Genomic DNA, 15,007 nt, shown 5'->3' on the forward strand with positions numbered 1-15,007 from the left:
ACTCGCAAGAATTGCTTAGGCTTGCAGGAATCGTATCGTGTTCTGGAAATTCCACTGTATAGGTATGCCTTATAAGGGAAAGTTCACTCAGCGGTTAAAAGAGGAAGACTTGGGAGCCTTCATCCCATGACCACCAGAAGGCAGAAAAAGACCCGCTAGCAACTGAACGAGCAAGCGCAAAAGCCAGACCATGTCATCCCTGGACCCGGGAGAAAAAGGCAATAAAAGGTGGACTTTGGGGATAGGAACGGTGTGAGCCTAGAGCAGCAGAGACTCCCGGCCACCCAGCGCTGAACTTTGCTTAGTCTTGCTTCCATAATAATAATAATAAATTTATAATTGTATGATGCCTGAATCCAGTGAATTCATTTATCACAATCCTGCTTCCCATGGCAGACATCCCGCTCCAGTCCGGCCAGCACCCCTGGGTTAGAATTTGAAGGGTCTCAGTCTCAGTCCTTGGGGAGGGCTTCAAGCTCCGTCCCTGACAGCGGTTGTGAGGCACCTGAGGGATCTTTGGACCGTCTCTTACAGACAGACATCCCAACACATAAAAATAATCATGCATTTCCCCTTAAAAATAAAATTTACTGAATTAATAAAATTATAATTATTTTTCCTATACATAAAATAATTATTCTGTATTTGTACTACCAAATTTGAATATTTATATTAAAAAATCCATACCTTTTTAGCAAGCAAAAAATTTATTGGTCATTGGTTCTAAGTAACACAATTTCCTTCATTGATTTATTGACCAATGTGGCTGTTGATTTCTCCTTCTTTATGCTAATTAGTCCTATTTTAAATCTTTTGGTCATCTTTTTTATCATTTTCACAGACAGGATAAAAAGGGCCACTTTGGGGTCCAGGGAGAACTTTCTGGGGTACATTTGGGGCAGTTCTGGGTCTGGGGAGGGAATTCAGAGAAAATTTGAGGGTCTGGAGGACACTTAGGGGAGCCGGGTGGGCACTTGGAGGGGCACTCAGGGATTCCGAGGGACAGCTCGGGGTCCGGGGCAGCACTTGGGGGTCCCCGGGGGCCCTTGAAGGTCAGGGAGGGGAATTTGGGGCCCTTCGGGGTCCGGGGCAGCACTTGGGGGGCCCTGATGGGGCTCTCTGGGGCGCGGGGGGTGATGGGAGCTGTAGGCACGGGTCTAATACGGTTTAACGGGGCCGGGGAGCATCACGGGAGTTCAAAGCGCAGCTGCAATGGCTCTCGGTGGAAGCGCGGGGCATGATGGGAGATGAAGTCCTGGCTGGAAGATCGCTGGACGTGCGCCGCTGAGCATGATGGGAGCCGCAGTCCCGGAAGTGGTTCGAACGCTTTGTTTAGGGGTCTGGGAAGGTACTTGGGGGACACTTTTGCGTCCGAGCCGCGACTTGAGATCCTCGTGGTAACGTAAACGGTTCGAGAGAACTTGCGGGGATCTCGGGGAGCTCTAACCGGGCTCTTTAGGGCGTGGGGCACAGCAGGAGCTTTCGGCGCGGGACTGTGTTCTGAGGGGCTCTGGGGCCGCGGGGGAAGAGAGGAGATGAATTCCCAGAAGTGGCTGTACCGGCCATCTGTGGGGTTGGGAGCACTGGGGGGTCCGGGGACGCTTCTGGGGGGCCCCGAATGGGCGCTGGGGGGGCACTGAGGGATCCTGGAGGGTCTGAGGGACACTTAAGGGACAAAGAGGGGGCGGATCCCGGGTTTCTGTGAAGCGCGGGGCATGACGGGCGTTGTAGTCCCGGCTCCAATGGGGCTCAATCGGCCCGCGGGGCATGACGGGAGTTGTAAGCACAATGAAAATATGTCGCCCACCGTAGGCACTGCCCCCGAGGCCCCGCTCCCGGCGCTGATTGGCTGTGGGTGGTGATGGGCGGAAGCCTCGGCAAATGGGATGCGGAGGAGACCGGAACAGCCCATTCAACCTCTCCAGTCCCTCTCAGTACAGCGCAGTTCATCCCAAGTACAGCTCAGTTCATCCCCAGTACAACCCCATTGCCCCTCCAATCCCTCCCAGGACAGCCCAGTAAAACCCCAGTTCCTCCCCAGTCCCTCCCAGTACACCTGAGTGTACATTCCCTGTCCCTTCCAGTTCCCACCCAATGTCATCCACAGGATGCCCCAGTGTCTCCCAGTGTTCCCCCAATGTTCCCAGTGTCCCCAGTATGTCCTAGTCCTCCCCAGTGTCACTCACAGTATGTCCCAGTGTCTCCCACAGCGTTCCCAGTGTTCCCCAGTATGTCCCAGTCCTCCCCAGTGTTTCCAAGGACAGTTTAATTTCTCTCGGTGCCCATAGCAGCCAAACCCAGCAGTGGGGTCAGTGCAGTGCCCATGGCCACAGCCCCTTGCAGTGGCCCAGCTTGGGCTTCTGCAGCTTGGGCTGATGATCCACCCTCACAGCCGGCTCAGGGCAGCTCTGCAGTGGCTTTGGTGGCACCTGGGGCTGGCACACACCTGAGCAGTGTGTCTGTTTGCAGTGGGGAAACTCAGGAGTTTGAGATTGCTGCAAAAAGCACAAAAAAAAAAAAAAAAAGCACCCTCTTAGGCTGGGTGCAGCCAGCTCTCCAAGCACAGCAGCTCCCAGGGCAGTGAGGACAGACAGGATGGGGCTGGGCAATGTGGAGCAAGGTTGTCCACACTGGGTCAGAGCTCCAGGCACAGCTTCTGTGAGCAGGCCAGAGCTGCTGAGGAGAGACCCTGGGTCAATATCAATCACAGAATGCTGCAATCACCTCTGCCCTAAAGAGAAATAAAAGACACCCTTTAAAATAGGAATGTGTATTTCTTACAAGTTCTTTCAAATCTTTTTCCATAACTGGACTAGGAAAACTTTAATGACCCTCTCGGGGCTTTGGTGTTGTTTACATCAGACTCAGTGCCTGAGAGTGTCTTGAAAAAACTTCTCAAGAACTCAAAGTTAAATTTAGACTCCAAATTTTCTTGAAGTTTTAATGGGTCCCACTGAGGGACACGACTGGGAAAGTGTCCCCAGGTTCCACTACGAGCAGAACACGGGAGGCAGTGATGGCAGCTGGGGACAAGCAAGGCAAAGGTGTCTCTGATAGTGGAGCCCTGGAAAATGTTAAAAATAGTCTTTGAAAATATTGGGCTTTGTGTTTTCTCAGATCACTGCACCTGCATAAGCAGTATGATAAAAGATATAATTGTTAGATGTGGTGATTGTTTAGTAATTAAATATAATTATTATATAACCATAAGAAGAATCGTGAGAAACTATGTTGGAAATTTAAAGGGGGCTATGTTTAGCTGAAATCTGTGTATACAATAGAACAATATAAGTTTAATAATTAACATGAAAGTTATGTAATGATAGAGTATAAAACACGTTCACCTCGAATGTATGGTCGGAATCAGATCTGGGTGGAAACTACCCCGATTCCCAGAGCTCTTGAATAAAAAGCACCGCATATAATCGCTGATGTGATTATGTGTTTTTGAATGCTAACATCTCTGGTGCTGAGCAAACCTGGATGTGTTTCAGGAATGCAAAGGGCCAAGGCCTGAGCCCCAGCCCCTGGCCAGGCAGATCCTGTCTCTCCCTCATTGCTCAGGGCTCTTCCCGGGATGGGCACTGGCATGTGGGGATGGGCAAGGCCAAGGGCAGGAGCATGGGGCGGCCCCTGCCAGGCTGCTGAGCAGGAACAAGGAGGCAATGAGGCCCCAGGCCTGCAAGGGTCACTTGTCCCCTCGTGGCCTCAGGCCCAGGGCCAGCAGCCATGGTCAAAGTGCTGCCCAAGTTGGCTCTGTCAGGGCTGTCTTGCAGCTGCTGCCCATCCCTGTGCCCTGTGCAGCCCAGGCTGTCCTACGGTGTCCCTGCCCTGTGCCTCTGTCCCTGCAGGCTGTCGGCCCTGAGCAATGAGGGAGGGACAGGATCTGCCTGGCCAGGGGCTGGGGCTCAGGCCTTGGTCCTTTGCATTCCTGAACCACATCCAGGTTTGCTCAGCAACAGAGACACCTTTGCCTTGCTTGTGCCCAGCTGCCATCACTGCCTCCCGTGTTCTGCTCGTAGTGGAACCTGGGGACACTTTCCCAGTCGTGTCCCTCAGTGGGACCCATTAAAACTTCAAGAAAATTTGGAGTCTAAATTTAACTTTGAGTTCTTGAGAAGTTTTTTCAAGACACTCTCAGGCACTGAGTCTGATGTAAACAACACCAAAGCCCCGAGAGGGTCATTAAAGTTTTCCTAGTCCAGTTATGGAAAAAGATTTGAAAGAACTTGTAAGAAATACACATTCCTATTTTAAAGGGTGTCTTTTATTTCTCTTTAGGGCAGAGGTGATTGCAGCATTCTGTGATTGATATTGACCCAGGGTCTCTCCTCAGCAGCTCTGGCCTGCTCACAGAAGCTGTGCCTGGAGCTCTGACCCAGTGTGGACAACCTTGCTCCACATTGCCCAGCCCCATCCTGTCTGTCCTCACTGCCCTGGGAGCTGCTGTGCTTGGAGAGCTGGCTGCACCCAGCCTAAGAGGGTGCTTTTTTTTTTTTTTTTGTGCTTTTTGCAGCAATCTCAAACTCCTGAGTTTCCCCACTGCAAACAGACACACTGCTCAGGTGTGTGCCAGCCCCAGGTGCCACCAAAGCCACTGCAGAGCTGCCCTGAGCCGGCTGTGAGGGTGGATCATCAGCCCAAGCTGCAGAAGCCCAAGCTGGGCCACTGCAAGGGGCTGTGGCCATGGGCACTGCACTGACCCCACTGCTGGGTTTGGCTGCTATGGGCACCGAGAGAAATTAAACTGTCCTTGGAAACACTGGGGAGGACTGGGACATACTGGGGAACACTGGGAACGCTGTGGGAGACACTGGGACATACTGTGAGTGACACTGGGGAGGACTAGGACATACTGGGGACACTGGGAACATTGGGGGAACACTGGGAGACACTGGGGCATCCTGTGGATGACATTGGGTGGGAACTGGAAGGGACAGGGAATGTACACTCAGGTGTACTGGGAGGGACTGGGGAGGAACTGGGGTTTTACTGGGCTGTCCTGGGAGGGATTGGAGGGGCAATGGGGTTGTACTGGGGATGAACTGAGCTGTACTTGGGATGAACTGCGCTGTACTGAGAGGGACTGGAGAGGTTGAATGGGCTGTTCCGGTCTCCTCCGCATCCCATTTGCCGAGGCTTCCGCCCATCACCACCCACAGCCAATCAGCGCCGGGAGCGGGGCCTCGGGGGCAGTGCCTACGGTGGGCGACATATTTTCATTGTGCTTACAACTCCCGTCATGCCCCGCGGGCCGATTGAGCCCCATTGGAGCCGGGACTACAACGCCCGTCATGCCCCGCGCTTCACAGAAACCCGGGATCCGCCCCCTCTTTGTCCCTTAAGTGTCCCTCAGACCCTCCAGGATCCCTCAGTGCCCCCCCAGCGCCCATTCGGGGCCCCCCAGAAGCGTCCCCGGACCCCCCAGTGCTCCCAACCCCACAGATGGCCGGTACAGCCACTTCTGGGAATTCATCTCCTCTCTTCCCCCGCGGCCCCAGAGCCCCTCAGAACACAGTCCCGCGCCGAAAGCTCCTGCTGTGCCCCACGCCCTAAAGAGCCCGGTTAGAGCTCCCCGAGATCCCCGCAAGTTCTCTCGAACCGTTTACGTTACCACGAGGATCTCAAGTCGCGGCTCGGACGCAAAAGTGTCCCCCAAGTACCTTCCCAGACCCCTAAACAAAGCGTTCGAACCACTTCCGGGACTGCGGCTCCCATCATGCTCAGCGGCGCACGTCCAGCGATCTTCCAGCCAGGACTTCATCTCCCATCATGCCCCGCGCTTCCACCGAGAGCCATTGCAGCTGCGCTTTGAACTCCCGTGATGCTCCCCGGCCCCGTTAAACCGTATTAGACCCGTGCCTACAGCTCCCATCACCCCCCGCGCCCCAGAGAGCCCCATCAGGGCCCCCCAAGTGCTGCCCCGGACCCCGAAGGGCCCCAAATTCCCCTCCCTGACCTTCAAGGGCCCCCGGGGACCCCCAAGTGCTGCCCCGGACCCCGAGCTGTCCCTCGGAATCCCTGAGTGCCCCTCCAAGTGCCCACCCGGCTCCCCTAAGTGTCCTCCAGACCCTCAAATTTTCTCTGAATTCCCTCCCCAGACCCAGAACTGCCCCAAATGTACCCCAGAAAGTTCTCCCTGGACCCCAAAGTGGCCCCTTTTATCCTGTCTGTGAAAATGATAAAAAAGATGACCAAAAGATTTAAAATAGGACTAATTAGCATAAAGAAGGAGAAATCAACAGCCACATTGGTCAATAAATCAATGAAGGAAATTGTGTTACTTAGAACCAATGACCAATAAATTTTTTGCTTGCTAAAAAGGTATGGATTTTTTAATATAAATATTCAAATTTGGTAGTACAAATACAGAATAATTATTTTATGTATAGGAAAAATAATTATAATTTTATTAATTCAGTAAATTTTATTTTTAAGGGGAAATGCATGATTATTTTTATGTGTTGGGATGTCTGTCTGTAAGAGACGGTCCAAAGATCCCTCAGGTGCCTCACAACCGCTGTCAAGGACGGAGCTTGAAGCCCTCCCCAAGGACTGAGACTGAGACCCTTCAAATTCTAACCCAGGGGTGCTGGCCGGACTGGAGCGGGATGTCTGCCATGGGGAGCGGGGTGTTTCCCATAGGAACCAGTCCTGAAACAATGGGCCCCGCTCACTGCTGGCACCGGTTTGTGCTGTTCAGAACTGGGCTGTCTGTACCTGTTCTCAATGGATTTATTCTCCACTGTTCCCTCCATGTGCCATCCTGCTCCCCTCCTGGTGGTAGATTATAAAACACCCCTGAGTTAACCAAAGGCTTTGAGACTCTCCCCGATGTGACAAGACAGATCTATTGGCCGGACCACGAGGATTTCATCTCTCTCATGGCAGCTATTCCCCCCCTCCTTTTCTCTGTCTCTCTATCCTTTATCTGCTTTCTAATCCTTGTGTTGCATCTGCTGTGGGCACTCAATGAAAGGTGCGTTTGTTTTGGTTAATACTGAAGGTCCCCTGCTGTGAGTCTTTGGGCTCTGAGATCAGTAAAACGAACCATCGTGACCCCCCTTGTGCCAGGGGATGGTGACACGGCCTGATGGGGTTGCTGCCCACAGCATGTGAACGTGATCTTCTTGGTGGCGACTACACTGGCTCATCTGCTCTTGCTTTCTGGTCTGCCTATCCCAGAATTACCTACGCCGCCTGCTTTTCTTATATTGTGGTTCTCTGTGGTTCCTTCAATAGTCAGCCCTTCTTAAGTTCACTCTTGGAATAGGGGATCATCACCTCCCCATCATATCGAGTGCATTGGAATGCACTTGAATGCATTTTGCCTGCATTCAAAGTACAGTCCCTGTTTTTGATTTACTGTGGAATCTCTGTTTGTGTTTTCTACCTCTGTCGAGGCCTGGATTGAAGGTACTTGAGATGATATTTTGCATTCAGATTCAGGTGGTTTTTGTTTCTTATCAGTGACACAGCCTCACAACCGTGAGTTCTGCAGCCTTTCATCTAAGGCACAAAATGGCTCAGTGTCTCTTGTTACAAGGCCTGGATGGTACCAAGGAGACCATGGTGATACTGGGGATCCAAGGAGACCGTGGTGACACCATGGAAACTCATGGAACCGTGGGCATTGTGACACAGCAGGGCTTCATGGAACCAAGGAGTCAACTGGGACTCTGCCAAACCTCATGGAACCAAGGGCCCATTGTGACACTGAAGAACTTCAGGGACCCAAGAGTCTCTTGTGACACAGGGGGTACTCATGAAACCATGGAGACCATTTTGAACCTTCAAGGCCTGATGGAACCAAAGGGTCATTCTGGCACTTCTGAGTCTTGGAACCAAAGGGACCACAGTGACACAGTGGGGCTCTGTGGAACCAAGGGGCCGTGGTGACATTGTGGAGTGTCATTGGACCAACTGTCCATGGTGACACTGCAGGGCCTGATGGAATCATGGGCACCATTGTGACACTGCAGGGCGCCATGGAAGCAAGGGGCCATTGTCACACGATGGGGCCTCTTGGGATCCAAGGGCAGTTGTGATACCATGGAAATTATGGCAACTGGGACACCATGAAACCAAGGAGACCATTGTGACCCTACAGGACCCCATAGAACTAAGGATTCATGGAACAGTGCAGGACACATGGAACCGAGGGGCCATAGGGAAGCTGTAGAACCAAAAGAGCCCATTGTGACACTGCAGGCCCCCAGGGATCCAAAGGTCCATTTTGACATTGCAGGGGCTCATGGAATTAGATGAGATTTATAGTCCTTGCAATTAAAAGGTGGACCCACATCTGGAGAGCCAGACCTCACCATCTGGGAGACTTCTTCCTTCTTTTGGAAACCGAAACACCACCATCTGGGGATACTCCTTTCTGGGATATATCCTGAGAAAAACTAAATCACAATAGTGTATAGAATTGTGATATAAAAATTGGAAATAGAAACTGCTAATGAGTAAAAATTGGGAATAGAAACTGCTGAGAAAGCTGATGAGTACCCCTATAAATACCTGTAAGCCTCAACTATGGATGTGCAGTTGGAGGGAAAACTTCCCCCACTGTACCCAGTGCTGTATTGCTCATGCTTTACCATATTAAATAATAAATTGATTGTTGCTTGAATATTGGCCTAGTCAAGCTTCTCATTTATAACACAGTGCTCAGTGGATGCTCGAGGGATCTCTGTATGTCATGCCCTGGGAATGCGTGGGAGGGGCTTGGGAGGGTTGTTCCTGTCCCTGTCACCCCAGGCCATTCCCCAGGGGTGTCCCTGTCCCTGTCACCCCAGGCCATTCCCTAGGGGTGTCCCTGTCCCTGTCACCCCAGGCCATTCCCCAGGGGTGTCCCTGTCCCTGTCACCCCAGGCCATTCCCCAGGGGTCTCCATCATTCTCACCCCAGGGAATGCCTGGGGGGTCTCCCTCCCTCTCACCCCTGTGCCAGGGGGTGCTTGGGGCAGTCTCTGTCCCTCTCAGCCCAGGGGATGCTCGGGGCTCTCTGTCCCCTGGCCCTGGGGGATGCTCGGGGGGTCTCCATCCCTCTGGCCTCAGGCAATGCCTGTGCAGGGCTGGGCACCAGGGGCTCTGTGTCCCTCTCACCGCTGAGGCTGCTTGGGGCTGGGGGGGCTCTGCCACCTTCTCACCCCTGGCGAGGCCGGGGGGGTCTCTGTCCCTCTCAGCCCTGCTGGGACCCCACCCAAACATCATCGGGGTCACAGGGACAGAGACACCCCCAAAGCCCCAGAAGGGCTGAACCTGGGATTTGGTTTGGGGCTGAGGATTTAGGAAGGGGCTGGAATTGGGGCTGGGCTTGGAGTTGGGGCTGAGATTTGGATTAGAGCTGGGATTGGGGTTAAGGCTAGACACGGGATTGGCTTTAGGGCTGGGCTTGGGATTGGGTCTGAGGGCTAGACGAGTCTGGGACTGGGATGAGATTAAATACAGAACTGTGAGTGTGTCTAAACATGGAGTGAGATTGAGACCAGGATCAGGGTCAGGTTTGGGACTGAGCTCGCCCAGAGCAGGACAGGGGGGATGTCACTGCAGGATGTCCCTGGCATTGTCCCAGCCCTCCTCAGGCACCTCCAAACATGGAGGACAGCTGGGTGCCCCAAGATCCAGGTGCTCCCACACTGCCCCTCAATACCAGGTGAGCATTCCCTGATGGCAGCCCTGACTGTGACCCTTGGGGCTCTGGGATCAGCCCTCACATCCCTGTGGGAGCAGCTGCAGACAGGCTGAGAGATTTCCCCCCTCTCTTTCCTGTGGGAGGATGAAGCCCGGCTGCCCTTTTCTTCTGGTGTCTCCTCCTCTCCTCAGCTGAGGATGTCAAACTCCCCAGGAGCAGGAAAATCCCCATTCCCTGTTTGCTTGTGGCTGCAGCCTGGAACATCCACCCAGAATGAAGGACTTTCTGACAGCCCTGCTGAATGACACCGGGAGGAGGTTTCTGAGAAGGGGAAGAAATTGTATTTTGATAGGAAATAAAAGGGGCAAAATGTTTTCTTTCTGTCATATTCCTTTTCCATCAGTTCTGGTCTATTTTCAGAGTGCCACCTTCTCAGCTGATTGTGTTTGTGTCCCCCTTTCTCTCCTGCCTCTCTTTGCCTGCTCTGTTTCTCTCTCAGTGTCTCCCTTGACCCAGGGCAGCTCCCACCAAAGACCCTGCCCTGATTTAATTCCCCATTCAGGAGCTACAACAACCATGGGTGAAGTTATGAAGGCTGGCAGTGAAATGTCACTGTAAGATCTTGCTCCACTTGGCTTTTGGCTCCTTCTTGAGAGCTTTGCCTTCAAGGGCAGGAACATCTTTTCCTGTCTGGGAACTGGAATTCCAGCCCCTGGCAGTGTGTGCCATGGATCCGAGAGGGGCATTCCCGAGGTTCCCAGGGTGCTGCTCCTGCCGTGCCTCCCAAGGAGCTGTGCAGGGCCAGGGGACAAGGTCCAGCAGCTCTGTGGGCTCCCAGAGCACACGGCAAAGGTGGCTTTGATGGACATTTCCCAGCACCTTCCTCGCTGGAAGCAGAGGGAGGGAGGAGATGGAAGCGAGTCCCCAACAAAATCTTGGAAGGATTGGGCTGGGAAGGGACCCTGCCCATGGGTTACGATTTCGCGAGGGAGAGACGCCTCTGCCCCAGGGAAGGTGCGAATGAGAACCATGGGAACGCAACCTGTGGATCTGCTCGAACTTGGATTGAACTGAACAAGAAATGGGGAGGAGAGAGGGAGAGAAAGAAATCGGGAAGAGATCTCAGAGAGAGAAAGAAATAGGAAAGAGTTCTCAGAGGGGGAGAAAGAAAGAGGAAAAGGCTCCGGCCCGGACTCCGCAGCTCCCGGGGACACCCGCAGGGCGCAGCGCCTTTCACAATTCCAGCCAATCAGAGGAGGCGCTGAACAATTTCCAGCCAACCAGAGCTTTTCTCGCCGATGACTCACCGGTTGCCAGGCGGACCCGCAGAGCCCAGCGGCCCCGGAGCGGAGTTTGGGGCTCGGGCCGGGGGCACGGATCCGCCCCGGGGGGGGTCCCCGAGCCCCCTGCCCACCCCTGGGGCCGATCGGGGGCTCCCCCACCCAGCAGCCGGGGCTGCGAGGCCGCGGGGCAGAGGGGTGGGAAAGGGGGGTCCGGGCTGGCAGCGGAGGAAATGCGGGAGGAAGAGGAGGGAGAGGAGGAGCAGGAGCGGGAGCGGGAGAATCCCGGCGCTCGCAGCGCCCGCACGCTGAGCCTGCAGCAGCCCCTGCCCCGGGAGCATCGCCCCCAGCCCCGAGCCGCAGGTGAGGGCGAGGCCGAGCTCGCCCCGGCTCCAGCCAGGGGTGTCCGGGAGGATTTTTTTGGAGCGTGTTCGGAGCCGGCAGATCCCGGACTCGAGCCCCGGGTATCTCCGGGCTCCCTAAGAGGAGCTTTTTCGGGGGCAGAGGAGCCGCCATCGCCCCTCGGGAGGGTCCCGGGGGGTCCACGTGGGGATGGCCCGGTACCGACGGGGCGGGACATTGGTTTTGGGGATCCCCGTGAGAGCCGGGGCTGTGGAACGGGGGACCCCCGGGGCGGGGAGAGGGGAAGGGGCGATACCGGAGCTGGGGCACCCCCGGCAGCCCGGAGATGAGGCGGGGACGGGACCCCCTGACCCTGACAGGGGCGCGTCCTGGGGTGACTTCATGATGCTCGTGCCCCATCGGTCCCTTTAGCCCAGAAATGAGTTCTGCACCTTTAAGGCTGGTTCTGAGAGCCAAGGGGAGGAGGAAGAAGCTGCAGTTTGTTTTCAGACACTGCTCTCACTCCTCCACATTCCGGCTCCTGGGCTGTTGTGATGCCTTAAGGAGCTGGAACAGAGGCCACACGGAGCTAAGAGGAATGAAGGGGATTTTTGCTGAAGTGCCTTCAAAGGCCACACCCTGGCAGTACCGGAGCCACAGCTGTGGCTCTGCCTGGATGGCTCCGAGATGGGAGCAAAAGAGGGCTTGGTCACGAGATCTCTCATTTTTATAAGTTTTAGCCCATTTCCATATAGGAGTTAACTGCCCGATTAATAGCTTCAAATTATGAACTTTAATCCTCCTTGCTTCCTTGCCCGCCCTCCTCTTTTCACATTGTTTATGCTTTGGGCCTGAAATTTGAAGAGATTGTCCTTGAGTCTCCAGCTAGAACAGGATTGTTTTGTCTACACCACCCTGTGAAAAGATCCCAGTAACACTTAATATAAAGCTAAAGCTGCACACCAAAACAGAGCAGAAAAACTTAAACCCTAAGGTATCAGTTGTCTATGGACAGACAAACAGCAGGACAGAGCTCTCCTTTGCTTTTAGTTAGTTTTAGCTCGCTGAGGCAGAGAAGTTGAACCTGGACTGTGGTTTTTCTTTTTCTTTGGAGCTGTTTGAACCTGCTCTGGACTGAACAACCAGAACACCACCGGCAGCTCCCACCTGTGGCCCACTGGGCCTGGCCTGGGCCACGGCATTTCCAGCGCTGGAGAGACTGATAAGAGACTGAGTAAGCCTAGCTACAGCCCACGGAGGGACTTTCTGAGTTTGTCATCTCTTTTGGAGTGGCAAGAGATTTTATTGTTTAGTATTGTTCATTTTTGTGCTGGTGAATGCTTTGCCTGTTAAATAAACAGTTTTTTTCCCCTTTTCTCCATGGAAATCTTTTCCTGATCTGGCTGGAGGTTAGGGCTGCTTGAATCTGCTTTTTAGAGGAAACCCCTTTGGAAGTTTTCTCCCAAATTTGCCCTAAACCAGGACAAGGCAGTGGGAAGAGGGGGGAGCCCCAAGTGACTGGACTGGGGGGAGGCTGGAGAAGGGAACCCTGGGACCCCAAAACCCCCCAGAATCCCTAAGCAGGACCCTGGAGAGGGGGGATCCCCAGGACCCATGGGATCGCCAGCAGCCCTGAGATGGGGGACCACCAGAACCCCAGGGGGATGAGACTGGAAATGGGACACTCCTGGTGGCTTTTTTTGATTCACTCTTGATTTTTGGAGGTTTTTATGGACATCAAGCAACTTGTAGAGATGGACTTGGGCGGGAGGAAGCCCCAACCCAAGCTACTCACACCTTGTTTTTCCCCAAACCAGGATTTCCCATTCCCAAACCTTGGCTGAATGGAAGAAAAGGCTGCGAGGAAGAGGAAGATGTCCCAGGACACACAGGCAGGTGAGGATGAAGTCAGTGCCCCTTTCCCCCTCTCTCCTGCTCCATCTCCCAGCCCAGCACGGCCCCCGGCTGCAGGACAACCCTGCTGCCAACCCCGTCCTGCCGGGGATGCACTGGGGGGATCTCCTTCCCCTTCCCTGTGGCACGGAGGCAAATCCCATCCTCTCCTTGGCCTTCCTCCCCCAGGGAAGGAGCTGAGGATGGAGACCAGGGAGGAAAAATCTCCTTGGCAGAACCTCATGGAAGAGGCCATTTTGAGTGACTCCATGGCACAGGAATCCAATGGGGAGGAAAATCCCAAAAGATCCCGCAGGAGGAGGGGCTCAAAACCCAGCCCAGGGTACTCTGAGGAGGAAAGACCCACCCTGAGCCAGGAAGGTGGACAGAGCTTCAGCCAGAGCTCCAAGCTGGTGGTCCATGAGCAGATTCATGACAGCGAGAGGCCCTATGAGTGCTTGGAGTGTGGGAAGAGCTTCAGGAAGAGATTCAACCTGATCTGCCACCAGAGGATCCACACTGGGGAACGGCCCTATGAGTGCTTGGAATGTGGGATGAGCTTCAGCCACAGGTCCGACCTGGTTGTCCACCAGAGGTTCCACACCGGGGAGAGGCCCTACGAGTGTCCCCAGTGTCAGAAGAGGTTTCACACCAGCTCCCACCTCCTTGTACATGAGCGCATTCACACGGATGAGAGGCCCTTCTGCTGCCCCGACTGCGGGATGGGCTTCAAGCACAACTCCACCCTCATCACCCACCGGCGCATCCACACCGGGGAGAGGCCCTACGAGTGTCCCCAGTGTGGGAAGAGCTTCTCAGACCGCTCGTTCTTCACCCGACACCAACGGAGGCACCGGTAAGGGAAGCCCTGCGAGAGCCCCGGCTGCAGGAGGAGCTTCATGCACTGCTCCAACTGCATCCCCATCAGAGGACCCACATTGCTCAGAGCCCTGGTGAGCCACATTCCCTCTGATACACAGTCAGAAGTGGCTGGTATTCCTTTTTCTTTGCCTCTCATTATCTTTTGATTTATCTTCCTCCCTTCAAAACACAAAAAACCAGGGTAAAAATCAACAAATTCATCAAAGGCATCTAAAGCATCACATTTTACTTGTGTTTTGGGGGAATCTTGCATTCTGGGAGATATCTGGGAGGATATGGGGGGGTTTGGGGGGTATTTGGTTTAGTTGTCTTTATTTCTTGGCACTCCAAAAGATGAGAGGGATTGATCTGTCAACTCAAAACCACTCAATGCCACTGAAAGCTACTCAATCCCACCCCATAATTCCTTGATTCCACAGCCCCTCAGGATGAAATGGGGTTGGAAGGAGATTGGGCAAAGTGGAATGCAAATCAGGAGGGGTGGCAGATGAGCATTGGGTGGGGCGGGATGGGTAGGATGGGGTTTGGGAGGTGGAAAATGGGGGAAATACAGCTTGGGAAGGGGGTCTTGATGTCCAGGAGGGGTGGGAAGGGTTGGGGTTGGGACTGGGGATGTGGGCTGGGGTCTGGAATGAGACAGCCAAAGTTTGGGGATGATGAAGGGAAGGGAAGCCTGTTACTGAGTGAGTTTTTGGAAATTCCATGTTCATGAAGAGATTTTGAGGTATCTCATGTTTCCAAGGCAGTTTTGGAGCACTCCCCAGCTCTTGGGGGGTTTCCTGAGAGCAGCTCCATGGAGCCCCATTGCCAGGGGTGGTTGGCTTGGGCACGAGCTCAGAGCTGTAGCCAGGGTCCGTTGCCTCGGTGCTGAAGAGCAGAGAAATGATGAACGGCCCCAGAGAACTCCAGTGTGTGTTTGTGTAGGCCTGTGAGCTTACTGGGGAGACATCAACAACAATCCCCTGGAGAGA

At 54.0% G+C, this 15,007-nt stretch overlaps 1 protein-coding gene across 1 annotated transcript in view; it reads left to right on the forward strand.

Moving 5' to 3' along the window:
- The window catches only part of LOC143692754 (uncharacterized), a 180,694-nt gene extending 166,175 nt beyond the window's left edge, over positions 1–14,519 (forward strand). Inside the window, exon 3 of the mRNA XM_077172996.1 lies at positions 13,536–14,519. Coding sequence (XP_077029111.1) covers positions 13,536–14,014 — 479 coding nt within the window. The 3' untranslated portion in view covers positions 14,015–14,519. The remainder of the gene's footprint in view (positions 1–13,535) is intronic.
- The last annotated feature ends 488 nt before the right edge of the window (positions 14,520–15,007 follow it).

This window comes from Agelaius phoeniceus (genome assembly GCF_051311805.1).
Source record: "Agelaius phoeniceus isolate bAgePho1 chromosome W unlocalized genomic scaffold, bAgePho1.hap1 SUPER_W_unloc_2, whole genome shotgun sequence".
NCBI lineage: Eukaryota > Metazoa > Chordata > Aves > Passeriformes > Icteridae > Agelaius > Agelaius phoeniceus.